General features: G+C 36.7%; 2 protein-coding genes across 2 annotated transcripts in view; one reads left to right on the forward strand and one right to left on the reverse strand.

The window, feature by feature from the left end:
- The window catches only part of GFM1 (G elongation factor mitochondrial 1), a 42,756-nt gene extending 15,031 nt beyond the window's left edge, over nt 1-27,725 (forward strand). The window contains exons 9-18 of the mRNA XM_082654303.1: nt 771-908; nt 2,693-2,794; nt 4,458-4,514; nt 7,491-7,628; nt 8,519-8,601; nt 18,895-19,057; nt 20,672-20,816; nt 25,422-25,582; nt 26,361-26,414; nt 26,574-27,725. Coding sequence (XP_082510429.1) covers nt 771-908; nt 2,693-2,794; nt 4,458-4,514; nt 7,491-7,628; nt 8,519-8,601; nt 18,895-19,057; nt 20,672-20,816; nt 25,422-25,582; nt 26,361-26,414; nt 26,574-26,705 — 1,173 coding nt within the window. The 3' untranslated portion in view covers nt 26,706-27,725. The remainder of the gene's footprint in view (nt 1-770; nt 909-2,692; nt 2,795-4,457; nt 4,515-7,490; nt 7,629-8,518; nt 8,602-18,894; nt 19,058-20,671; nt 20,817-25,421; nt 25,583-26,360; nt 26,415-26,573) is intronic.
- On the reverse strand, nt 8,673-14,585 carry LXN (latexin). The gene is made up of 6 exons (XM_082654700.1): nt 14,380-14,585; nt 12,991-13,053; nt 11,699-11,876; nt 11,246-11,382; nt 9,238-9,300; nt 8,673-8,970 (listed from the first exon to the last, which is right to left on the reverse strand). The coding sequence occupies exons 1-6, from the start codon at nt 14,506-14,508 to the stop codon at nt 8,872-8,874; spliced, it is 669 nt and encodes a 222-aa protein (XP_082510826.1). The 5' UTR covers nt 14,509-14,585; the 3' UTR covers nt 8,673-8,871.
- Nucleotides 27,726-27,748: the final 23 nt, after the last annotated feature.

Genomic DNA, 27,748 nt, shown 5'->3' on the forward strand with positions numbered 1-27,748 from the left:
GTCATTTATCTTCTATTGACAAATTAATTAAACATTTTAGATATTTATACTATACCCTATGGGCTGTTCAGTTTAATTTGTTCTAGTTTTATACTATTTATGTTTTGGAGTATTTAATATATTCTTATATCAGAGTTATTTTCTATTTTTATCCATTCTTCTAATATTAAAGTCACTAATAAAATGTTTAAAAATTCCTATTCTGATTTTTATTGCTATTGTGTTAAACCTGGAAATTAACATGGGAAGAATTGGCAACTTTTAAATACTTACCTAATAAGTTAGTGTTACTATTCAGGAGGAAATGATCCTTGATTATTCATTTTATATTCAGTCACTTTACAGAACTCTTATTTGTATAGCTTTCCAGGTGACTCTCAAAGTTTCTCTAACATGTAGTCTAACTAACAATGTTAGTTTCTCCAACATTGTTGTCTTTCTAATAATTATACCTTATTTTTATGTCTTCTTGTATTAAACTGAACTTATGGAATAACTTCCTTATTATATAAATTTTAAAACTTTTTCTAATAACTTAGAGGAAGCAAAAGTAGTATCTTGGATTTTGATATCAAAGAACAACCATTTAACTTATCTATATTCAAAACTAGTATTAAAGTAGTTTATGACAACAAACTGAAGCATGTGTATAAGTTGTACTACTAAAACTGATAGCAGATATTTGAAGGTAGTTGTGAAGTTTTCCTCTTAATTTTGATTCCTGTGTTTCTTTTTCATTCTTTCTGACCTTATCCAATCTTGACTTCTAGGCAGGTCGATTTGGACAGTTAACTTATGTTCGAAATTATCAAGGACAGTTGAAGAAGGGTGATACCATCTATAATACGAGGACGAGAAAGAAAGTACGGGTGCAACGGCTGGTTCACATGCATGCCGACATGATGGAGGCGAGTACCTGGGCATTGTTGTGAGATCAGAAATTTCTCTAATGCAAGTGAAATATATCTACCTTCTTGGTATCCTGAGCCCCACAAGAAAATCACTTCTAGTTGAATGTGTTTTCCTAGCTTCTTCCTTTTTAGTTAGGTGGGCTACGATTCTCATGTGGCACTTTGGTGTAGGCTAAATTAGCAAATGTCAGGAACACATTTAAAACCACCATTTGTGAGTTAGCTGTATTTCCTCAGTGGCCAAGGTTAAGGAAAAGGGACATTAGTTCCCTAAGATTCGGAGCACAAGATTCAACACTTTCCTCAAGAGCTATCCTTACGAAGAGTATAATAGGTTTTTAGCACAGTGGAACTGTGGTTCTCAAAGGTAAATGAGAGTAATAAATTCATACATAACTTCCCACATTGTTCAGTAGATTTACTTCCTGAAATATGGAAGTAGAACCAACCCCCAGAAGGGCCATATTGATGCCAGAATTCATCTGAGCATTTAAAACCTCTGAAGGTCTAGTCTGGGAGATAAACTTTGGCTTATGGCTTGAATCCTTGAATTGGCTCTGAATCTGTCCTAGCCTTCTGTGGTCCATAGGGTTAAGGTTTGGCAGGAATACCAAGTGTGTGAGGTTGTCTCCTTCTTGCATCCTTTCTCAATTCAGCTCTATATTCCTAGAGAAATTTATTAGTCTAAGCAAAATGTTACGACATTCAGAAATTTTCAGTGGCCATAACTTTTTTATCTCCTGGAAAATGAACAGGCAGTCTTTCAAAATTAGACATCATTGCTCTTTTTTGAGATAGGCAGCAGGGGGCAGGCTAGAGGGATTAGTGATTGTTACAGCTCTTTCATGGGCCAGAAGCTAGGAGATCCGTACAGCTGTGTAACCAGTAAAGCAAGACACACACACTTGCTCATTCACAGCCACGGCTGTTATTAATGAACTGTCAATATAAAAAAGACTAGGAAGTTTAGAGGAACCAGTGCTTTATTCTTGTGTTTTTTTAGATTTCCTGTGTTTTTTTAACTGCCTGCATCTGTGAGAAATTAAGATTATTTTAAGTACAGTAGACTCCATTCTCCTGCCTTTGTTTTCCAAAACTTCCTTTGCAGGTTTTCCTTGTATGCCTTTGTCATACACATCTCATTGTTGGACTGTGGCAGCACATATAGTACTACATGTTTTTTGTTTGTTTTTCTTTTTTTCTTTCTGATAGAATTGTATTTTTTATTTTTTTGAATTTATCTTTTTAAAATTTATTTCTTAATTGAAGTATAGTTGAATTACAATGTTGTGTTAATTACTGCTGTACAGCAAAGTGACTCAGTTATACATATATATACATTCTTTTTCATATTCTTTTCCATTATGGTTTATCACAGGTTATTGAATATAGTTCCCTGTGCTATACAGTAAGACCTTGTTGTTTATCCATTCTATACTACGTGCTTTTTAATTCTATAGAAATAACTTTAGAACCGTGAGGTTCTGTGTTCCGTCAGTACTGCAGATCCTCCAAGTAAAGATGCCATAGCTCGGAGTTTCCATTTAAAGTAAAATCTTGTCAGTTGAGGTGTGGTTTAAATAAGGGCCCTGTTGAAGGTATATCTTGCCGTGGTTGATTGTTGGTGTTGCATTGATTCTATCTAATTCCTTCTTCGTGGAATTCATGGTGAGATTCTGCCACGTTTGTTTGTGTACAATGTGTTCATTGTGCAGTTACTTTTTAGTTATGATGTCCTGGTTTGTATTACTTGCAAGTGTCATATTGTATTCTTTATTTAGGATATTGAGGAAGTGTTTGCCGGAGACATCTGTGCATTGTTTGGCATTGACTGTGCTAGTGGAGACACATTCACAAACAAAGATAATAGTGGCCTTTCTATGGTAAGTCATTTAACTTCAAAGCTGTTTATCACTTGCGTTTCAAAAGTCTATGTTTTAGTACTTCAGAAAAACAACCACAGAAGTTTTCATTGAGTGCCACGGGCATCAACTGTAGGTTGGTTATGGCTCTTTTAATGTCAGCTAAACAAGTGCTCTGTTAGCTAACTTACCTGGTTTTTCATAGTAAAATCATTCCACCATTCTCCAGGGTTTAGCATGGAGGGAGAATCTCCACCAGGTAACCTGGCGTGTGTAGCGCTGACTCCTACCCTGAGATGTGCCTCCCCATTGTGGGCACACCTCTAATTGCTGTCACCGTCATCAGGCTAGTCCCAGCCAAGTGCTCCTTCCTTATTAACTCGGCAGCTGGAGCTTGGACCCTTCCCTCAATCCCCTAGAGAACTGTAAGAGCAGGCTGTAACATTTTGGCTAGACTCCAGGGGCAGCATGACAGAACAGAACCCTGCCCTGCAGGCAGGATGCAACTAGACAGTCCCACTTACTGTACACAGCCTGCCTTGTGGAACTCATAGGTCCCTTTTCATCACTGAGGGAGACTGAAGGGAAGAGCATGCTCGGGCAATTCCCACCTTTCAGTCCCCGCCTTTCAGTCCCCTTTACTCCTCCCCTTTTTGCCCCCACAGGACAGCAGGCTCTTGCACAGTATGACCATGTGTTCATGAGGGTGCTCCCTCTCCTGAATTCATTCAGTAAAGGACGAATATGAGTACACAGGGTATAGGTGATTTGCAGGGAAGGAATTTACAGTGGGTTGTTTATATAAGAACTGGTCCAACATAACAGATGAGCACTATAATAGCTCCTGTATCATATGATGAATTCTTAAGTTTATAATTTAGCTTTTTTGTGTAAAATACTCTCTAATGTCTATAGTTTTACATGTGAAGTTAGGACACTACAAAAATCATAAATCTGTAAAGGTTTTTGGGGGATCTAGATAAGGGGACTTTTTGACAAGTATTATTGATAAGGTTTTTTCTAAACTTGTCATTACCAATATGAAGGGACTGGAGGTTGTGGGAAGTACTCAGGCATTGAGGCAAATAGACCCTGGTCAGTCTTACCTCTGCCCTGTGCTACCTGCTGGCCCTTGGCCAAGTTAGTTATTCTTCTTGCCAGGCCTTTAATGCTTCTATTTGTAAAATGGGGATAATAATATCTGCCTCTCAGAGTTGTGACTGATTAAATGAGATACCATATGTATAAAGAATCTAGTCCCTTTCTCTGCTTCTCTTATCAGTGATGGCAGTATATTTTGATTAAATAACTTATCAGAAGATAGCTATAGCAGATGTAGCCACTAGCTAATAAGTATTCCACATCTCAGCATTTGAATTCATTATACGTAACGATTATGTTAAACTGAAAGTGTCAACAAACTTAAGGGTCTTAAACAGTTAAGTAAATAGATGCTTTATTTTTGTTATTTTGGGAGGGAGGAGATCATATAAGTGGACACCTATATATGTTAGTATATTCATTTATTTAAGGAAAAACAGACCAAGATATATTTGTCTACCCTAAGATGTTGACTAGTATTTGTCTTTTGTTCTGTTGTAAAGGAGAACATTAAAATTAATCCATCCCTGACACATACGGTACTGTATTTGAATTCTTCTCTGTTCTTTGAAAAATATTTTAGGAGTCAATTCATGTTCCTGATCCTGTCATTTCAATAGCAATGAAGCCTTCTAACAAGGTAGGAGTTTGATTTAACGCTCAGTATATCACAGTAAAAACTTGAGCTCTTTTTTGTCTGTCTCCACAATGCACATGGTGTCTTGTGATAACCAGCAGTCTTTTGGTCTCTATTTCCTCTTTCGGTATTCAGATCACCTTTTAAAATTTACCAGTCTATTAGTAGTAAGTACTTCACAGTATATTTGAAGAAGTTGATGGTATTAAAGTATTCATGAGACTGTGCTTTATAACTCTTTACTATAGTAAAGGTATATCATTGGCTCTGGAGTGTTAAGTGTGAGTAACTTCCTAGATTCAGATCATAAGAGATGGAAGAGAGGCAACTGAGGCATTTGTCCTAAGTTGCAGAAAAACCTCACTGTAAAGTATATTAAAATATTGCGTAGATTAATTGCCTTATGGATTATAACACATCTCTACGTCTGTGGTAGTTATGAACTAAATGTCTGACTATAACATGGAAGGCCTTCAAACAAGACTGTTTTGACTCACTTTCAAATACAAAGTTTTATGATTGGATTTGATGTCATTTAGCTTTTTAGCCAAAATTGCTTGAATAGGTTCTGCATATGCATTGCTTGTCATTGGAATTAGTCCTGATCTTGAAACATAATTGTTTAGTTCTTAAGTTAGTTACATTCATAACAGTCATTTTAACGTGATATATTGACATTAACTCATTCATGCATTGAGTGAACATTTTATGATTTCTTGTCATCTGGATACTATCATTTACAGAACGTATTCTGATTTATTGTCTTGTGGATATATTAATAGCAACTACTTCATCTATTTTGAGGAACTGAGATTTTCCAGGCCCTTCTCATTATAGAAAAGAGAATGTTGAGGTGGCAGGAAACGTTCAGTCACTCTATCTCAGAAAGTTGAAAGGCGAGCTTTACATCTTACCACAGTGAGATGCCACAGTTTGCTCCAAGTACTTTGCCAGATTGGTTGCTTTTCCCTTCAGAAGATGAAGGACTAGAAGTTAAAGATATTCTTCTTCTTTATTCCTAACTCCAGAGTTCATGTAAGACATTTAACTGTTGATAGTTCACAATCATGGAGGGAAATCAAACGCATCAATATTCAAAAGGTTTTTTGGTGTCTTGGGGTTGTCTGCTTCCTGGAGAATTAATATATATCAAATAATAAAATCACTGCATAAAACCCTGAATCTCAGTAGTGGGGCAGGAGTGATCTTCTAGTAAGTTGAGAGTCCCTGGCTAGTGCAGGAAAAAGGGAAAAGACTTTGGAGATAGACTAACCCAGGATTCAAGCCCAGCTAGCTCTGTGGACTTGAGTAACTTGTCTGTACCTAGTTTCCTCACCTGTAAAACATGGATAATTCTGTCGTGCAGCCTTGTGGTTAGAATTTGAGATAACTATACAAAACACATAACACATCTTCAGCCACATGTGATAGCTGTTAATATTGGTGATTGGGGCGTGTTAGTTTTCTATTGCTGCTGTAAGAAATTAGCAAAAACTTAGTGGCTTAAAACAGCGCAGATGTATTATTTTACAGTTGTGTAGGCCACAATTCGGACACAGTTCTTAATGGGCTACAATCAAGTATTGGCAAGGCTGTGTTGTTTCTTTCTTGGAGGCTCTAGGGGACAGTTTAGTTCCTTGCTTACTCAAATTGTTGGTAGAATTCAGCTCCTTGTTGTAGGACTGAGGTCCTCATTTCCTTGCTGTCACCTGAGGGCTGTTTGTAGCTTCTAGAGGCTGCTCATAGCCCCCTTCCTCCTGTCTTCAATGCCAGCAACAGCAAAATGAGCCCCTCTCATGTTTCAAATATCTCCTGTCTCTTCTTTTTCTCTTCCCATCTCTCCACTACCTTTCTTCATTCAGCTTCCATTTTTATTTTATTTTATTAAAAAAAATTTTTTTTGGCTGCATTGGGTCTTCGTTGCTGTGCATGTGCGGCGAGCAGGGGCTACTCTTCATTGCAGTGCACAGGCTTCTCATTGCAGTGGCTTCTCTTGTGGCGGAGCACAGGCTCTAGGCATGCAGGCTCCAGTAGTTGCATCATGCAGGCTCAGTAGTTGCAGCACGTGGGCCCTAGAGCACATGGGCTTCTGTAGTTGCGGCGTGTGGGCTCAGTAGTTGTGGCTCGTGGGCTCTAAGAGCGCAAGCTCAGTAGTTGTGGTGCACAGGCTTAGTTGCTCTTTGGCATGTGGGATCTTCCCAGACCAGGGATTGAACCCGTGTCCCCTGCATTGGCAGGCGGATTCTTAACCACTGCGCCCGCCACCAGGGAAGTCCCTCAGCTTCCATTTTTAAAGGCCCATGCAATTTAATTGGGCCTGTCCAGATTATTCATGATAATCTCCCCATCTCAAAGTCTGTAACCTTACTTACATCTGCTGAGTCCCCTTTGCCGTGTAAGGTAACAGTCACAGGTTTGGGGGGGATTAGGGCATGTCCTTAGAAGACCATTATTCTGCTTACCACATAAGGAAGTTACATCTAAGGAGAATAAAGGTGCATCAAACCGCATCCAAGCAGATAGTTTTGAAAGGGAGAGGTCTCATGTGCATTTGCCTAGTGTTGGTCTTAACTGCCCTCTTGAATCTACAGTAGAATCTTGGTAACCATGCTGATTCCTTTGATTATGTATAGGATTTCTAAAATATAACACAGTAACACAGATTCTGCTTTCCGCTTTATGGGCAGTTTTCCACAAATGGACAGTTTTTGTCAATATAATAGGAAAGGGCATAGAGTTAAGTCTTGGACTCCTGTATCTCGGTGTGAAAAGAAAATTCTCTCAGTTAGCTGTTCCCTGCTGTCTTGGCTGTGTGGTATCCAAGCTCTCATATTAAAAGGATATAGCCTAGAAACTAGATGGTAGATCATTTTTATTTTTTAACTGTTCATGTATTTGATTTCATTCATTAAAGTTTTTTCAACAATTTCATTGCTTACCATGCTTAGTAAAATGTGTAATGATTTTCTTTTTTTAAAGAATGATCTGGAAAAATTTTCAAAAGGCATTGGCAGGTTTACAAGAGAAGATCCCACATTTAAAGTCCACTTTGACACTGAGAGCAAAGAGACAATTGTATCTGGAATGGGAGAATTACACCTGGAAATCTATGCTCAGGTAGTGAATAACAAAGAAGTTAAATTCACTTTATTTATGTCTATGTTTTGTTAAAAGTCGATAATTCTCAATCTAATGGTTGTAAACTAATAGTGGTTCTTCAAGCTTCACTCTGGTTTTTGTATCTAGATGTGGTATACTGCTTCTTCCAGTGTGTGTTACTAATTAATTACTTTTGGTTTCTAAATCTTTTTATTCGTAAAACATTGCAGACTTCTAGAATCAAGGCTCAGGGGATTTGCAGTAAGACCATTGATCCATCCCTAGGTTATGGTCCCTTGGGTCGAGTGTATCCTGGTCTCAGCCTTAGGAAGACAACCTCAGGGAGAAACCTGCTGAGAAATCGGCCCACCAGTACCCACTCTTCAGGCCATTTCTTGCCTGTTTTCTTCTCAAGTCACTACTTGAAGATCATTATAATGGAGATAAACAAGTGGGTAGATGGGGCTCCTGCTTACCTAGGAAAGGTCTTGTGTGTATGTGAACGAAAACAAAATATATGTGACTTACGATTAAAAATTCTGGTTCTGATTATATCTTTGAAGTTGAGATAGTAGAAAATTATGACAGCAGATTCATATACTATTCCAGTAAATATGTAATAAAATGGAGCAAAGATAAAGTTTTAGTGGATAGATTAATTGGAGGTAAGTATAAATTAATCATTCTAAATTAGAATTCATTTATATAAAATCTGTAAAAGCAGTTTGTATTGCTTAATATCATGTATTTATCCTCATAAGGTACTTAAGTGATTTAAGATTTATCATTTGCTTATCATATTTAAATGAATGCTTCTAAGGTATTTGAGATTCTTAGGATTTTTCTTCCTTTAGTTTATTATTTTTTTAATTTAAATATATCAAAAAGATCTCTCCTGCTCTTTTTAGAGGATGGAAAGAGAATATGGCTGTCCTTGTATCACAGGAAAGCCAAAAGTTGCTTTCAGAGAAACCATTACGGCCCCTGTCCCGTAAGTATGCAAAACGATTAAACATAAACTATGAGGCTGGAATTTAAAGCTTTTTATTAGGGGATATACATAGCACTATTACTGTTGATAAGACACTTTTACATTGTGATGCTCTTTATTACGGAAGCTATATAGTTCTGTAGTTCAGGCCGTTTATACAAAGGGACACTTACGAGATTTGTCTGACCCTTTAAGCTAGATATCAGTGAAGACTGGTATACACATCATTAATAAGCATGTTTATACTTCATCGAATGTTACAGTCTTCATTTATTCCAATTGTGCTTCCTTTGGTAGACGGCTATTATGTTTTACTTTAGTACCATATTGTGGATGCCAGAGAACTTGCATTTGCCAAGGAATAATCTCCTGCAAGTAAAGGAAACCGATGCTATGATAAAATTCAGAAAACATTTAAGGAAACAGTTGGGTTTATATTTTGTTAGAAACAAAACAGTCCTCATAAAGAAAGCACAAAACAAGTTAAATTGCTGCAAGTGTAATATATTTCAACCTGGTGCCTATTTGAATTTATATGAATTCTGATTTAGAGTCAAAATTAATAAGGCATACTGTGGCTACAAAATGAGTCTCAATTTTCAAAGTAGCATCAAATAAAGGAAAATGATACTCTACCTGAGATGCAATGTCATGAAGTAGAATGGTGTAGTCTAACTCAATGAAGTCATCATTTCTTTGCTATAATAAAAAATAAAAACCTGCATTTAAAACTTGATATCATTGGCAAAAATGATAATTTTAAGAATCAGCTTTCATTAATAGATGACAGTAATACTTCCACTTAAGTAAAATTAAAAATTGAATGTCATAATTTATTTAGCCTGGCAGAAAAACTATTCTCTTATAAATAAGATTTTTTTCAAACTACATTTTAAAATCATGATTTTTAAAAAATTTGTTACTCTAAAAATCATTTACCCTTTCTGTTTTTAGTTTCTGAGTTGTGGTAGCTACTAAGAACATTAGAGTCTATAATTTGTCATTTAAATTCCTTAATGTTTCCATTATTCAGAAAAGCATCGTTTAAGGGATATAAACTACTGAAATGAGAGTTTACACTAAAGGAAACCAATTTTATAATAGAAATTCTCTTTTAAAAAACTGAAAATAATAAAATGTAATGTTTGATTTTGTAACTAAAGCTTTGATCTATGCTGCTTATTGCTTTGGACATATAAAGTATTTATACTATCAGCTGCACAGAAATATTGCATCTACAGAGTTTCAAACCATGGTCGTCAGAAATTTGCTGTACTCACCCAAGGCTCTTTAAGGCTTATAACTGATGTATTGAAACAAGCCCTAGACTCCAAGAGGCAGCACAAACTCCTGTGGCTCCTTTGGTTGACAGTAATTATAAATATGGCCCCAGGATCAAATAAAACTGTACTCTTCTCTCCTTAATAGTATCTTGAAGCAATCCCTTCTTTGACTATATCAACAAAGAATGTCCTTTAAGGATAAGGTAAAAATCAGGAAGGTTTCTTACGTGTTGGATCATAATAGGTAAAGATATATAATATATACACGCTGAAGCAGTGGTTAAACTCTTCTGTTGGGATTTTCATTAATGCTTTAAAACTTCAATTTAGTGAAGGGTTACAGGAAATTTATTTCATAAAGCAGTAACACTGCATATTTTGCTATAAAAACATGGCTTGAAAATCATGATTGTGATTGTATATCCTCTGTAACGTGGACCCAGCTACTCAATTATCTGAGCCTCAGTGCCCCTATAGGAGTGTTGTAACCAAGGTTGCTATCTACAAAAATGCATTAGAAAAAGGCTCTCTTAAAGTGTTATAGATAGTGATGCTAGGTATTTGGCATTACACTCTGAGTACTGTAATTGGTATCCTGTCCTCCAGTGTCCAAAGTTATCTAATAAGTGGCTGCAAAAGCTTGTGGAGTAAAGGTGCTCCAACTGCCTTGCAGTTTGTTATCAACAAACTGAAACAAGCCAATGGAAAGTGCTTTTCTCTTACAGAGTATTTTTCTTGTATTCCATTGAATACTACTAGTTGACATATTTTGTTTTTCTTTTAAACCTCTTAATAAAGCTAAACTCAAAGAATTTAATCTCTTTAAGGTCTAGAAAGAGGCAGTTTGGAATAGTCATATCAGACTTAAAATACAAGGCTAGCAACAAGTAAGATATGAGGTTGTCAATTATGACTAAATGGGTTATAAAAGATAATTATATACAGCAAGCTTCACAAAGACTGAGATGCTAATATTTTTGTTCCAGCTGATCCTGGGGGAAAAAAATCCAGCCATATCTCTAGCTCTGACACTACCATTTCACTAGAGGAGAAAAGCAGAGGTGGTTTCAGTATCACATGATTATAGTAATTTGAACACAAAACTTAGGTTGCAAAAGGAAATAATCTGTATTAAGCTGCACACAAAAACTATTGCCAAATTATTTATAATTCAAGACTTCACTCTCTTGAAACTGCAGCTTCACCTTCTCTAGCCTTGATAACTGACTTCTCCTTCAAATACTGACTTCACTATCTTAAATACAAAATGACTAAAGGGGCACTATTCATCCAATCATGAATTATAACACCTTCAGTAAATATTAAATCTGTTAATAGTGTATTTTATAGAAATTACTTACCACTTGCTTGACAGTTTGAATTTTTGCCATTTTATACCATGTATTTTCAGTGGAATTTTGCCATATTATATAACCACAGGCAACCCAGGCTAAATGTTGAACTGGCTTCATTTCTTGAGGTACATTTCCAAAACTGTCTGGTGAGGGAAACATTTATATGATAAATGGAATTATTTTATATATACAGTATTAACCTTTAAAAAAAATCTAAATTTTAAGTCATGTCTTAGTTTTCTTCAAATGTGTACAGAAAGTAATTAATTTAATTAAGCCATAGATTGATCTATAAAGTTTCAAGGCTTTTTTGTTGTTGAATTAGATTAGTAATAAATATTTTTGCAAAAGTCAGTATATTGCCAGCATAATGTTAACATCTAACAATTTTGAGCATAGGTAATTGATATTGATCTTAAAGTCGAAAAAAATATTTTTCCGTGCCATATAGTTATATACCTGGAATATTTTGTGCTTCTAGTGGTTCCTTCATAGACTTGAGTCTATGATAAAATGTGTTATCTTCCTCATCTGGGTTCTTTCCAATTTCTCCTTCAAATGTGAAGTTGACTTCTGGTGCAGTATCTTGTCCCATTGGAGGGTACAGTACTTCAGCTGTGCAATTCACTGTAACTTGCTGTTTGAAACATTTTGTGAAAGATCTTTACATGTAGATGGACATCCATTACTGATTATTGTTCTTTGAGTTACAACATTTAAAGCATCGCCCCCCCTAATGATGTTGTTTCAGACTTGACCTGAGTGTACCTATTCCAGAGGTATCTAACTGGTGGTGGCCCAATAATTTTCTTAGAGGTATCTAAAATAGGTAACTTATTTTATAACATATAAGGTCTCATAATCTTGTAAATTCATTTTAAACTATGTATTTCAGTATTAATGGGAAGTCCATTTGTAAGGCAGAGTTTAGTCTGTCTTTATATACCAACTCTAGACTCTGGTTACTTTTTTTAAGTCTGTCCATTACTCTTATTCTCTCCTCCTGAAATAACAGAAATTTCAAACTCAGATTCTGCAATCTATATCCAAATATAAAATGAGAAGATTGTAGCGTTGGTTCTGCTTTGTAAAGATGACTATCAAGCAGCTCAAATGCCTTTTAACGAATCTCCTTATGTTAGCCTGTATCTCTTCTTAATTATGCTTAACAAAAGGGCAAGCTTTTTTAAATCTCAGGATGGTTATGGTACAAGTGGCAGTTCCTTCCTTTTAAGTTTGTCTCATTAATAATTTGACAGGTGTATGTATTTTTTAAATTTCCCTGCCCCATTACTGAAAGATTCTTATCTGAACACAGTGGTATCAGTTGGCCATTCTATTGCTCATAAATATCTCAGAAAGCACTTGCTTTCTTTAAATAAAAGAAATGAAAAACAGAATGAAACAGACATTTAAAAAGTGATGATGATTGTAGAGTTCATTATTACACTTGTTCATATTAGGCATAAATTCATACTGGCCTGTGAGTATGTAACATTTTTAAAGGAAGTTTATTTGAACTGAAGTATATAGAGTCTCTTTTCTAAACAGTGTGATAGAAATACTAAGTGTATCTCAGAATACACAAAAAGTAAAAACTGACCTTTGTATGGTGATCATTTTTTTTTTGAGGCAGGGATTTTACAACAACTCTTTTAAAAACCAAATTAACCCTATGATTTGATCAGCAGAGGTGATATGGAATATTAGGAATCAAATTTTATTTCATAATAACATGACATTTCACTTACTTTTTGGATAATTTCTTCCACAGAAAATTTAAGGCAATACTTTCGTCCTCTTCCCGGAATATCCTAAAATTAAGAAAATGTGTTATTATAACAATAACTCAATTTCTTTACATTGTTAGAAGAACCCATTCTCATTTGGTTGGGCATGGTGCTGACTGTTGGGGGTAAATGATTAAGGCCTTACACCTTGACCAAGGAATGTCACCATGTTTGTGACATCTAATTTAGCAGGTCCTCTAGCAGGGTTATTTTGGATGAGAACAAGAGGGTGAGATAAAAGCATATATAAATAAAATCGGTTATAATTCACTTTCAGTCATCAGAGTACTCTAACCTCTGGATCTGTGATCCTAAATTCCACGTAAGAAATTTTGAAAATTTTAATTCTAAAGGTGACAAATAGGATGCACCATTGAAAAGCCTTTTCATAAACCCTTATGTACCCTCCAAATAGTGTTCAATGAAGATGAATTCCATTTTGAGGCAGCATACTGCGAAGTGGTTAGAGAGTGTTAAGTACTGCTTTTACTTGTATGTTAGTGGACCTGCAAAATGATGCGTTAACAAATTTTATAACAGACAGACGTTTAGATATTTCACTTTTGAATCAAGATGTAATGGAGAATTTGTACCTAATTATGTTGTGTGGTTTTGAAATAACATTTACTCCCTGTCAGCTCTTAAAGACTGTTAGCAGTTAAACTTCTGTCAGATAAATAAGGGACAGTCTCAAATCTATTAGATTTTAGTAAAACAGAAACAAGCTTAGTGGTTGCTGAGGTCTTGAGCAGTTTAGATTTAACCCTTTAGCCAGAGGGGGCCCATCATTCACAGCAGTCACTGGCAGTAGTGTTTGGATGGTTGAAGTGAAGCTTCAGGCCACAGTACTTTTACTCTGCTTTGTCAGTTTCTGTTGCTTTTTGTTTACCCCTTCATTTTGGTCTAAGAGTCTAATAAAGGATTGATCTTAAAATTCAGGCAGTGAAGAATCTTTTGCAAGACGGGAGCTTCTCTTGGCCCAGATTGGAGTAGTAGATGCTAAACATAGCGCCAGTTTTAAGATCCTTTTGAAAATGATTCCTATAAGTTTCACTTGGGGAAAGGGGAGAAGCCGCCCCAATTGAGAACATTTACCGATTTCCTTGTAGCAGGGCCCATAAAAACCATCAGTGTCTCTGCCTTCCCGTAAAAACAACAAACAGCCCTGGGGCTGTCCCCAGAGACTGGAGTGTAGCCCAAGCCCAGAAAAGCCAACTCCTCTAGAGAGACAGCTAGCCTTGAGGCCCAAAACGGGCAAGGGGTGTGGGGAGTCAGGAGCAGGTGGAGCTGAGACCCTCGACGGTGGGGGGAACGGTAGCAGGTGCCGCCACCACCCTCTGCCCGACTCACCTGCAGGCTGGCTTGTTTGACTGTCTGCACCAGAAACACCTTGTGGGGGCTGCCCTGCTGGTAGTTGATGCAGCTCTCTACCACCGAGGCCGCCCTGGAGGCCGGGTAGTGGGTCGGAGGGATTGCCATTCTTGGTGAGCGGCGGCTGGGCTTGCGTGGGGCTGCTCGAGCTTCACAGGAAAGGAAGGGCACCCCCGTCCTGCCTGCTGCCGAGTCCCCCGGGCGGAAAAAGTCAGCCCTCCTTCTTCGGGCTGGGCGGGGCCTGGGGCGGGGCCGCCAGCTCCTTCCCTCCCTGTCTCCCTCCTTCCGATTCTGCAAGCCGCTGCCTGGGAGCTGGCTCCTACCGAGGCTGCTCTTGGAGCCCCGCCCTGCTACCGCCTACTGTTACTCTCTGGTCCCTGTTTAGAGAGAGCCCCCTCCTCCTTTAAGGGGGGGTGAGGAGGGAGTCGTTGGGCTGGGTTGTCAGGGACTACATCCTTCCTTTTATTAACCTTTACAGAAGCTTGGGGAGGGGCTTTCGGGCCTTCGCCTTAGTGGAGAGTCTCTGGGGCTTCAAGTTTACTCTTCCTGGAAGGAGGCTGGTTACTTTACTTGCAGACTGGAGCGCAGCTTCCTTATACACCACCCACAGTGTCCGGCACGAGCGCAACTTCCTTATACACCATCCACAGTGTCCGGCACGGGGCAAAGTACAAAGGAGCGCCAGGTAGTGAGTCATTGTGATTCCTTCTTTTCCCTTCCCTGGCCAGGAACAGGCTTGCTCATACCCAGCTTTCTGTGGTGGTGTATCAGTTCAGCCCAAATCAGGGTACGAGAGACTGCAAACGATAGCGTTAATTTGGAGGATTATGTAATTTAGGTCAGGAGAATTTTAAAAGGTACTTGCACTCCTCTCCCTTTGCTGATCTTCGAAAGATGAGGTTTTGATATCACACCATGCTTCCAACTTTCTGAATCACTTTGAAAATTTTACTTTGAGGATTAAAACTTACTTAAAAACTGAATTTATACAAAGCACTACATTGAAGTAACTTCTAACAAAAGCAGTTTTTAAAGCTCCTTAAGCAAGCACAGACTTTTAGTAGGCAGTGCATTTTTACTCTCCAGATCTCTTAATTACCTCCTGTGAGCTTTAAAGGAACTATAGTCTAGGCTGTTCTTTGGATTTGCTGTAGATCTACCAGCTAAGATTTCTTTTCATCAAATGTATAGCCAAACTGACACTGTAGCTTGTTGGCTTAGAAATAAAGACTCTTTGCTATTTTCCCAAAACGAATTTTGAAGGTTCCTTGGGTAGACATATATTGTGTTGCTTTTTTAAAAAAAAAGTTAACAAAAATGTATTTGTAATGTGTTGTTTTCCTCAAATACCCTTTTTTATTTATTTATAAATAAAGTATTTGGAGTAAGTAGATTTTTAAAGAATAGTAAGTAGTAAGGCATTCCCATTCTTTCTAATTATATTAGCCAACAACCATCAAGTAACTAGAGGATGAAAGGGTTAGTTTCTCCTCAAGGCTTTTTATAAAAAGTTGAAGCTTGTTTTTCTGTTTTGGGGCGGGGGCGGGGGGTGGGGGTGTGAGTCATTCATCTATCAGCCAACCTCTTAGGTTGTCATTGTATTTGTGTGTTAGTTGTATGAATTATGTGCTCCTTTGATAGTGTCCAAGAAGGAGTGGCCTAATACATTCTAATTACCCAGAAAGAGCTTTTTTGCTGATAATGAAATTTTGAAGTTTTCACAAGTAGCTAGTTAACATCTGTTTTATTACCAGTTAGAGTTGTGAGGAGTACAATATGTGAGCTTCCTAGATGAAATCACCCTTTTGAAGCTTTACGGATACAGTTACCATCTCTGTCGATCAAGGCTAGTAACAGAGGTTGTGACATATCAGGCATTTATTTACTAAAAGTACACATACCAATTTAGGTTCTTTTTAAAATATAATTATTATATTAAAGTTTTTAAACTGCTTATTTAGATGTTACGTAAATAAACTGCATTGAGAGAATCTTATTCCTATATTTGAGTCCTTGAAATCTTACTTACTAAAATTTCATTAGTGGTAAGTCAAGAGATCATTATCTGCAAACTTGAATAATGTATGAGTTACCTTGAAAGTAGCAAAATTATTATGGGTCTCTGGGATCGGGCAAATTAAATTATTATTTTAAATAATTGTATGGACATAAAACTTAAGTAAAAACGCCTATGGCTTGCAACTTTGATAAGACTATGAAGTCAAAATAAATCTACAAAACAGAGATATACAATAAAACCAACACAATTCTAATTAACAGTAATTTTAATGTGAGAGATGATGTTTTGTCAAAATGAAATTGTCTTTTACAAAATTCCAGTGGTCTGACCACAGGAGCATGGATTCTTTTGCCTTCAGCATATCTATTCAGTGCCTATCAAGTGATGTCTTAGTTCTTCCACTTCTCTATTTAAGCTACAGTAAAATCTCTCTGTGCAGTGTTTTCTAACAGCTTTTGAAGTGAATGCATCGTGTGCAGCTTAAATCAGTTTATATTCTTATTAGCCTTTTAGAAACATGTTTGATTAAGAGTGTTGGTCTTGGTACAAATCCTGGCTCTGCCACTTAAGAGCTGTATCACGTTTGGCAAGTTACTTAGCTTTTCTGACCCTCAGGTTTCTCACCTGTAAAATAATAATAAAAAATAGTGCCTACTTCCTGGGGTCTGTGGTGAAGAACAAGTAAGTTCATAAAAAGTGCTTAGCACAAGCCTGGCACATAAGTGTCCTGTTATTTGGCATCCACGTGATTATAAACGCAGCCATGGTCCCTGAAACTGCAGGGATTGCTTGGCTGTGATCTGGCCCTCCAGGGCACTGCTGTCCAGTAGCAGTTTGTGCAGTGATGGAAATGTTTGGCTCTGCTGTCCCGGACAGTAGCCACTCTCCACACCTGCCTGTTGACCACTTGTAATGTGACTAGTGCAGCTGAGGAACTGAATTTTAAATTTTATTTAATTTCAATGTAAATATCCATGATTAGTGGTTATCATATAGACAGCACAGATCTAGAGTATGTTGTATGTCATATTATTGTCAAATTGAAAACAATTTGAAATGTCTCAGAGAACTTGAACATACTAGAGAATACGTCAGTGGACCACAGGTTTGGAATCCCTTCAGTAATTCTGTGGTGATTTGGCAGTTGTTTCTCTTCTCCTTTTCCTGCTCTCGGTTCTGATAGCTGTTTGTTTCTCTCCCGGGAAAATCAACCGTTCAGCATTGTTTCCCAGCCTATCCTGAAGCTCTTGGCTGCTGGAAGATTATTTAAAGGCAGTTCATCAGGCACATTCACGCTTAGGCTCTCTATGGAAACTGCTTATTCCAAGCTGACATCTACTGAAATTTGCTGTTTACTTCTTCCAAACCATTCACAGATCTGTACGCAGGAACACACACTCATTAATGCCCATTTACCTGCAGTTATCTGCAGACACCTTTGAAAGCAGCCAGCTTCTTACATCTTACGGTCTTGAGGAAGGTTTCAGTTTAAAGGAAAAATGCCTTGCAAACAGTAGATACTCATGAAATGTTTTTTCAATGATACTGTAACCTGTGTTTACGTATATTTAGTATGCGTGTAGGTGATTATTTCATCCTATTTATATTGTCATTAGTAGTTTCAAGTAAACACTGACCTGTGTGTCTATTTGTTTGTTTTTTGGTTTGTTTTTTTTTTTTTTGCGACATGCGGGCCTCTCACTGTTGTGGCCTCTCCCGTTGCGGAGCACAGGCTCTGGACGCGCAGGCTCAGCGGCCATGGCTCACGGGCCCAGCCGCTCCGCGGCACGTGGGATCTTCCCGGACCGGGGCACGAACCCGTGTCCCCTGCATCGACAGGGGAACTCTCAACCACTGCGCCACCAGGGAAGCCCTGTGTGTCTATTTGAATGACTTATGTTAATCATGATCATTTTGCCATTAATCATTTTCAGGTGTTAGTTATTCCGCCTGAAACTCCCTTCTCTCATATTTTCTCAGTCCATAGTGTACAAGTTGTAAAATCAAATAGCAACTATCTCAATGAACTAACTGCATAGCTCCTATTTTCAGGTAATTGTCCTCATAGAGATTTAAGGAGAGAACACTGTGTCCCAGGGAAGGGAGGCATTCCAAAAGAAATGGGTAAGCTCTTGGAATGTAGATTACTATTACTAGAATAAGAACCTTACACAAACTTTTTATTTTAATTTGTTGACTTTTACTTTCTACTTGTGAAATTCAGAATTAGCAGAATTAAAACCATGGATTACTTTGGTGGTGTGCCTCACCCTCACCTCCAAGTAAGAACAGAAAGGACAGGATTACTTTTTAAATAAATTCTATAATAATTTTATAGCAAGGCCATCGTATTTGAAGGAAAAAGTAAAAATGATGAGAGGTGGTTTTTCATTTAAATTAGTAGGAGTTATTTCATTTTGGTGATTATATAATGCTATGTTGATTTTTTCTTCTTCTTCCTAAATTACTTTCAGGTTTGAGTTTACACATAAAAAACAATCAGGTGGTGCAGGCCAGTTTGGAAAAGTGATAGGTGTACTGGAGCCTCTGGACCCAGAGAACTACACTAAGTTGGAGTTTTCAGATGAAACATTCGGGTCAAATGTTCCAAAGCAATTTGTGCCTGCCGTAGAAAAGGTAAAAACAAACAAACAAAAACTTTATGGCATTTAAAAAAAAATCAAAAACAGTCTATTAGGTATCAAAGCACATTGCTATCACATTGTTTTCTGTGGTTCATTTTCATTACAGTTCTGCTTTTTCTCATTAAGCTTTCCATCTGATTAGAATCATTAAGTTCAAGAGCTATAAATATATGCTATGACGAGGGGAAGTCATTCTGTTTCTTAATCATAGTTATTGTATTTCTCTTGATAAATTGAAACTACTTCATTGATTATAATCAGCACTTGAAATTTGCAGTAGGCGTTAGGGATTTATGAAAATTTTAGGTGTACTGATGTAGTAGAATGTACATTCATTAAGATTCCCAACACCTGGGTGCTGTCCTCATCTCTGCTAGTGATTAACATGCCCTTGGGTAAATCATGGTGTTCAGAGCCACTTTCTTTTGTAAACTGAGCATATAGTACTTAATTCCGAACCCCTCACAAACTCAAGGATCAGATAAGACTCTGATATTTCTTCGGGAATTGTGAAGTGATTTGCACATATAATGGGTTACTAGTGATTTGTTGGCTTTCTGGGTCAACTGGCTTTAAGACTGTTGTAAACCTTTAGCAACTGTCTATTCTTGTAGATTGATATTTTTAGGTTTTTTTTAACCTTTTAACTTAGAAATCCTTATTAACAGATCATAATTTTGGCTTCAGCATTAATTTTGGTAGCATTTTTTGTGATTAGTGTGTTTCATTCATTATACTTTATTTCAAGACAATAGTTTGTCATTCACACACTTTTAAATTATCTTTTACTCTCCAGGATTAATGTAAGTGAAGGAAAGCTCAGATATTTTTCAGCATTTAGAGTTTACAGTTTTGAATGTCAGAAATATATTGTACTACATGTGCAGCTGTGTGATTGTCTTGCCATGAAAAACTATCTTGAATTGTAGGAGCTCTACGAGTATTTAAGTGACTGAATGGAAAAAAAAATTGCACACTTATCAAATTGTACTCTTTAAATATGTATAGTTTATTGTATATCAGTTATACCTCAATAAAGCTGCTTTTTAAAAAAAGAATTGCTTTGGAAAAATGAAATCAGCTTTTAATTTTAGTTCTTACTGACATTGTATAACACTAAAGCTGTTAGGTAGTGATCTGCCAATGAGGCAGAGCAGGGATAGGTATATAGTAGGAGCTTAAGACACAGCTGTTGATTAGATGTCAGTTTTGATTGAAGTTTTATTTTAGAGAATTTCTTAGATTTGCCTTTCCTCTGTTTCCTCCTTGTAAAATTAAGATCATGCTGTCTCTGTAATGCATCATGAGAGTTTAGTAATTCTTGAAGAAAAGGTTGAGAAAGTGATTGCTAGCACTCTCAGCATCACTTTCAAACCAGCTCTCACCTTTAAGTAATAGACTTTTGCAAGGGATTGCTCATCTAGATTCCACAATAATAATACTTAAATAGGCTGTTCAACTTAAAAAAATAATTTTTTTTTAAAGAATGAAATATAGCATACATAAAAATGTTACACTTCTGAATACTAAAACGTTTGGGGGTTTTTCATAATGCTTCTGTGAGTGAAACCCACTCACTCCAGAAGTTGTGTACATTCATTAACAGGGGTTTTTGGATGCCTGCGAGAAGGGCCCTCTGTCTGGTCACAAGCTCTCTGGGCTCCGGTTTGTCCTGCAAGATGGAGCGTATCACATGGTGGATTCCAATGAAATCTCTTTCATCCGCGCAGGAGAAGGTGCTCTTAAACAAGGTATGCTGTGTCTAGCAGTTGCCACCACATCAGTGCATCTGTTTCCCTGGTGGACCATCAGAGCCGCAGAAGGCAGCACTGTGTTGGTTAGGTCTTCTTCCCATCCCCCCCCACCCCACCAGAGCAGTAAGCAGCACACCAGGGGACATGGATAGACTCTGGGCAAGTACTCATAGAATCAAAGTGAGGATAGATTACTGTGTTTTCTTTCTTACAAAATTAAAATCCTACTTTGTTCTCCTAAATTACCTGGTATTTTTTGTAAGTTTAAATTCATAGATAATCTGTAAGTTCTACTTTTAATAGAGAAGACAGAAATGCTCAGAATTATTTTAAAGAAACATTAACTATAGTCATCCTGTTTTTAGTGATTTATTCAGATGTCAGAAAAATCTATAAATTTGTAAACAACTTTTTCATATATGACATTGTAGGCTTTTAGGCATTTGAAAGAATTCAGTAAACCTTATTCTCAGTGCAGACTTCTTGTTAAACTGCTAAAATTGTCAACCTTTCCCACATAGAATAATATGTCTATTAAAACCCTGATGAAACAGAACCCTAAGCAATTGCAGCTATATCTGATTCTTGCTTTTAAGAGAGAAAAGCAAATGACGGCACAGCAGTTTGACATTGGGGGCTTTTACGTTGTAACTGGGAGCCAGAAAATTCATTCTCTTTGTCATCTCTTCCATATCCATTATATGGTAATTCATTAGTTATGTCCATAAGTGGGGTTTTGCAGAGAATTACATTATGATTCACAAAACATTTCAGAGATATTTTTGTCAGGGTCAAAATAGACAGCAGAAAATTAATCCTAACACATCATTTCCAGACATTTGGAAAATCAGGATGTTATTGTATGAATTTTGGACTTTGTTGGTTTTGGTCTGTTTGCATCTGTGACCAGGTGTGGGGCAGTGGCTGGAGAAGGTTGCTTATTCCTTGACCAGGTTGCTAATTCCTTATTTTAATTAAACTAATGGGAGCCATTAGTAATTTGTGGTTTTGTTTCTCAGTTGTGAAAGGGTGAGAGAATCCTCCATTTTCTTTACCCCAGCTAGCTATTAAAAATGCATTTGAAATTTATGATCTAGAAACCTTGTCACAGTCTGTCAGTTGTATTAATAGGAAAAAGGGAAATAAAGTCACAAAGAAAATAAGACTTTATTAGGCATGATTCAGATTGTACTGATAACACCTGCCTCTTGCCTTCTAGGGGTTCACCACTTTAATAAATCTTAAACTGGCAAATTGGTTGTAATCACTTCATATTCTTTTTTTCAGCTTTATTGAGCAGTTGACAAAACTGTAAAATATTTAAAGTAATGATTTGATAAATGTATACATTGTGATACTTTTTTAAAGTATAGTTAAAACAAATTAGAAATCAACTGTTCTATGCTGGTTCTTGACTGGAAATTGGTAGCTTTCCTGGATAGAGGTTACATAAAGCAAGGTAATTGGTAAAATCAATTAACAAAGAGCCTCAACCTTTTTAATTGTACCTATATGAAATATAAATAAATATAGATTATATGCCCATAACATACACATATATAGCCATGAAAAAAGACTGTATGTCTATGCATATTAACTAAACAGGTAAATATGTACACTCAGTTTGTAAATACTTAAGTGTACAAATACTGTTATGTGTGATGATTGCCTGGTGGGGTGCAAAGGAAAAGCACCAGATAATAATTGAATTGAGGAGTATTGGTTTTTGCCAGATAAATATGTGCAAATAGGTTGCAAGTGTGAAAAATGAATTACTTTGCTGTATCATCATCTGATTCTTATTTCTCCATGACTGAAAGATAAAAGGGTAAAAGGAAATTTTTGCTGGGCTCTTAAGAAAATCAGCTTTTCATGCATGCATACACCTCCACTGATTATCATGTGAGAGTTTTAGGGTGGAAAATGTTGATAAATTAGCCTAGTATCAGATTAGCTTATACTTTTGAGCTATTCTCTATTATCAAAATTGGAAGAAAAATCGTTCAAATTCTCACGTAGTTTTCATTAAAAAAAAAAAAAAAACTGGAACTATTTTCAGTCACAATGTAAACTTTGCCCCTGAGATTAATCAGTAACTAAAACTGAAACGTGAAATTGAATGTTCTTTCAGGGACTGTTTCACCCCATGGATGTTAACCGTTGCCATCATTGTCTATGGCCAATTTTTAGACCGCTGTGCTTGGTCTCTGCAGAAACATTGAACTTGTAGCTACTCTACAAGAGAAATAAAGGCCTACCCAGAGTCATGTTAGCTCATTTTACTCAGCAGTGTGCCTTTTCTGATCTCCTGGGCTTCGAGTTTGAATGCTGGCTCTACTTCATACTTAACTCTGTGGAAATGGGCAAGTCCAGGCTGTTTGGAGATAGTAATGCCAAAGTATTAGATGAGAATGTACTTGAAAACACTTGCACACACATATTTGGGCATAGTGAAGTCTAATCCCTCTTCCCTTCACATTACCTTTGACCTAGCACTGTGCAGTGCCACCCATTTGCCAGCTTTTGGTCTCAGAGTGGTCATAATAACACTTATTGATCACTTTTGTGCTGTGTATTATGTTGAGTACATGAATTATCATATCTTATCTTCAACAGTGGCCTTATAGTTGAGAAAATTGAGACTCGAGTAGTCAATCAAATGGCCCAAGGTTACATGTTTGTTAGTGGTGGAGCCGAGAGTTAAACCCAGACCAGAGCCTAGCCCTTGACCACCTTCTCACACAACCTTGTTAGCACCCAGCCTGGTGTTATCAACTTTATCCCTAGGGGGCTGAAATAGAAACATTACCATCTCTACGCACCACTTTGGCTTAAAGGTCCTGTGATGGTGTGGGTATTTTCACTTGCTTTTTATTCTACTTCCGGAAAAATTGCTTGTAGGGCTTGGCTGCCATGTGACTATTAAAAAATGGCAGGATGAATTTAGCTCTGGTATCTTGTCATATGGAATGGGACAGAGAAAAGCATGAATAAGGGCGAGGTGAATCAGAAGGTGGATTTAGGAAAAAAGAGGGAGTTGAAAGGAGCAGGGTGAGGGAATATGAAACCGAGAACTGGACAGGTCGTCCTCAACAATTATATACTATACACTATATACTTGGCCCCTTCTTTCTCTTTAGAATGTGACTGTCTCACACTCTAGCTCTTTTATACCACTGACCTATTGAAAACACTAGATAATGTGTAACTAAATTTTAATATGTCTGTTCACATCTCTTTTTCCGGGTACCTTCTTCTGCATTAATTACATTTATTTAGAGCCAAGGAAGCTCTGCTGTTGTGGTAACCCAAGAAGTTAACAAGAAATAGAGCTTCTTCTGCAGTCTAGAATTTTTAGTCTACTGCTTTAGCTGTCTACATAGAATTCTGCAGGCTTAGCTAATGAAACTTAGGAGTCTGCAGAGTTCATTTATTCCTCTTTTCAGAACAAAATTCACTAATTAAGAGTAATGAGTCAGGTCTGAGCTAAGATATGATTTGAATTAGAAAACATTTCAAAGAAATGCAAGTATATTAAATGGCTGTTCTTATAATTATTGCACTTAAACTAATAGTGTCTTTAGAACAAGTGCTTTAATGAATATACAAGAATAATTGCTGACTAGATTATTATAAACAAATTGATGCTTGGAAAATTATGATTATTTTAAAACAAAACGTTTTCTTTGTCACCTTTTCATGTTACGCTTAAAGTCTTTATTTAAAGATAATTCATCCAGTCTGAGGCGGAAGTATTATTCCACACTATCATAATGTCCAAATTAAATATGAGTGTTTGAAGTTTTTTTATATTCTCTCCACACTGTTACATTTTCAATCTCAGTCAACATTTGTCACAGTAAGAAGTGTTCTTGTTATGTACTAAGTGGGATTAAAAAAATAAGTTTTTTTAATTAAAAAAAAACACACATAAAAAACACATTGGGGTTTAGTGCTTAAATGGCCTTTAGCATCTAGGCCGATGTCTTTATTTTGTAGGTGAAGAAACATGACCTGGACAGCTTGTGTTTTTCCAAAAGGCATATAACTTATTAGAGGCAGAGCAGAAACTAGAAACTTGGTTTTCTAATTCTCAATCGGGTATTGAAATTGTTTAGCCTAGACATATCTCAGGCATGACTTGATTATTGTCTCCAAGTATAAGTAACTGTCTGCCAGGGACCAGCAAGAAAGAATTGATTTACCTTGGTCAGAGGCTTAACAGATAGTGTCTTTATTCCCGAAGGATTTCAGAAAGAATTAGTAACCCTCAACTGCATAATTTAAATGGGAAGGGACTTGATCGAATGTTGTTTTAAGACCCTTTTATATTATTTCTGCAACCTAATGATTTTTAGGATAAAAATATGGTAATGGACATACTAATATTAGAATTAAGTATGTCTTACTGTAAGTTCCATTTAGAAGAGTGACTGCTGCTGCTACTAGAAAAATGAGTCCAGATCACATATTTTAACCTTATCATTTATGTGTGTACCTTTGGGAGAGCACTTTCTATTTCCCTTTTGTATATGTGGATAGGAAAGAGTTCCAGTTTGTTTAAAGATTAATAAACCAATTTATTTTTTTTTCAAACCCTAGCCCTGGCAAATGCCACATTATGTATTCTTGAACCTATTATGTCTGTGGAAGTTGTAGCTCCAAATGAATTTCAGGGACCAGTGATTGCAGGGATTAACCGGCGCCATGGAATAATCACGGGACAAGATGGAATTGAGGACTATTTTACACTATATGCAGATGTAAGTACTGTTAGTCACTGACAACCTTGCTTTTATTATCCACAAGAGGAAATCAGAGTTAGCTTTTGTTTTTGGAAATTGTAGAGCAGATTGGCACATTTCCATGGCTGAGTGTTGAATTTGTGGCTTATATGTATGTGGCAATTTCTGTACTTTGCTGTTAGAGTATCTCTTTAAGTGCAAAATCTAAAAATAAGATTCATTTCAGGTAGGCCTTTTGTGAGTATGTCATTTTCTTAGATGCATAATTACCTTTCTCATTATAGCTTTGTTTGCATAGCCGTTTTATGATGTTCTAATTTATTGGGATAATATTTAATTCCCTTGCCTGTCCCTTACTTAAATCTCATGGGAGAAAGGGTTTATCACGTTACCTAAGGCCTCTTAGAAGACACTACCCTTGGCATATGGCCTATCACTGAGGAGTCCAAGGGAAAGTTGTATTCACATTTTCACAGAAGAAACACTTCTGAGTGCTTGAGCTGCAGCTGCGTGGAGTGGGGATGAGAGGGACGGCTGTTAGTGGTGTCCGTCTGCTCCGTGAAACTGAAAGATTGGGTTTCTAGTTGTGTCTGCCAAATGAAATTATTTTCAAATAGGGTTTCTACTGTGGTAAAACAAAAACAGGTTTCTATTTGGCTTTTAATTCTTTTAAACCAGGAGTAGTTAGTAGAAACCTGAGTCTAAAGGAAGGAGTTAAATGACTAAGTCTTCTCTGTATTTTTCTCAAATATTTTTCAATAAGCAATGCTGAAATATCTACTGTGTATGTTTTCAGGTCCCTCTAAATGAAATGTTTGGTTATTCTACTGAACTTAGGTCATGCACAGAGGTAAGCAAGTGTTTAAATTTTACTTCAGTGTTCTTCAGGAGACCATCCTGCAAAATCATCATTTTTGTGAAATCTTGTCTTTTCATGACTTTACTTGATAGTTGTTTAAAAAAAAAAAAAAATCTGCTTTTTGTTTCTGTTTCTGTGTTAAACCCCCAGGGGAAGGGAGAATATACAATGGAGTACTGCAGATATCAGCCATGTTTACCAGCTACACAAGAAGACCTTATCAATAAGTATTTGGAAGCTACAGGTCAACTTCCTGTAAAAAAAGGAAATGCCAAGAACTAACTTTCCTCACTTTGTTGACTAACTTTAACTGTATCTGCAAGGTTTAGATATGTTAATGGATTCATGGAATAAATTCAGCCTGAAAAGAAGTAATTTTAGAAGCCCTTCCTATTATATTCAGGAGCTTCTGTTATATCATAGTTAATTCTGTGTATGTCTCAATGGTTGATTGGTTTTATACCTCAAATAAAATATTATTACTGAAATATATTTAATATTTATTTGAGGGAGGAAGATACTTATTTCTGTTATACTGAATAAGCTTAGAACATGTATAAACGTCCACATTCTTTCATAAGAATTTTCAACATACAGAAAAGCTGAAAAAATAGTACAAAGAACAGCCATATACCTTCCATCTAGACTCAACAATGAACAGTTTTGTCAAGTGTTTATCGGATAATAATTTGTTTTGTCATATTTGCTATTTCTGTTTGTTGTCCATCTGTGTTGCATACTTCCATCCTTCAAGTTGTTTTGCTGTATACTTGAAAGTGAATTGCATATATCATAACACTTCTTGGAGCATCACCTTTTTTGTTTCAGAGTGGATTCCTTTGTGACAACCTGGATAGCTAGCCCTAGAGGGTATCATGCTAAGTGAAATAAGTCAGAGAAAGACAAATAGTGTATGATTTTACTTAAATGTGGAGTCTAAAAAGCAAAACAAGTGAACAAACATAACAAAATGGAAACAGCCTCACAGATACAGAGAACAACCCAGTAGATGGTGGTCAGAGGGGAGGGAGGGGCAGGAGGGGAGAAATAGGTGAGGGAGATGAAAAGGTGCAAACTTCATTATGAAATAAATGAGGCACGGGGATAAAGTGTTTTCTTAAAAAGAAATGGAGAACACTTTTCAGATTTTCTAATGCTAGCTCAATTTCTAGCTGTTTTATATAGAGCTGATTGCTTCAATTTGTGGCTTCTGCAGATTTTGAACTGCTTGTTTTTAGGAGTATAAATGTTACTTTTTTGCAGACCTGTGAGGTAAAAAAAAAGGCCCTTGCATATGCTATTCTTGTCTATGTTCATTTTACTGT

The sequence above is a fragment of the Grampus griseus genome, assembly GCF_964374135.1.
Source record: "Grampus griseus genome assembly, chromosome: 5".
Lineage (NCBI taxonomy): Eukaryota > Metazoa > Chordata > Mammalia > Artiodactyla > Delphinidae > Grampus > Grampus griseus.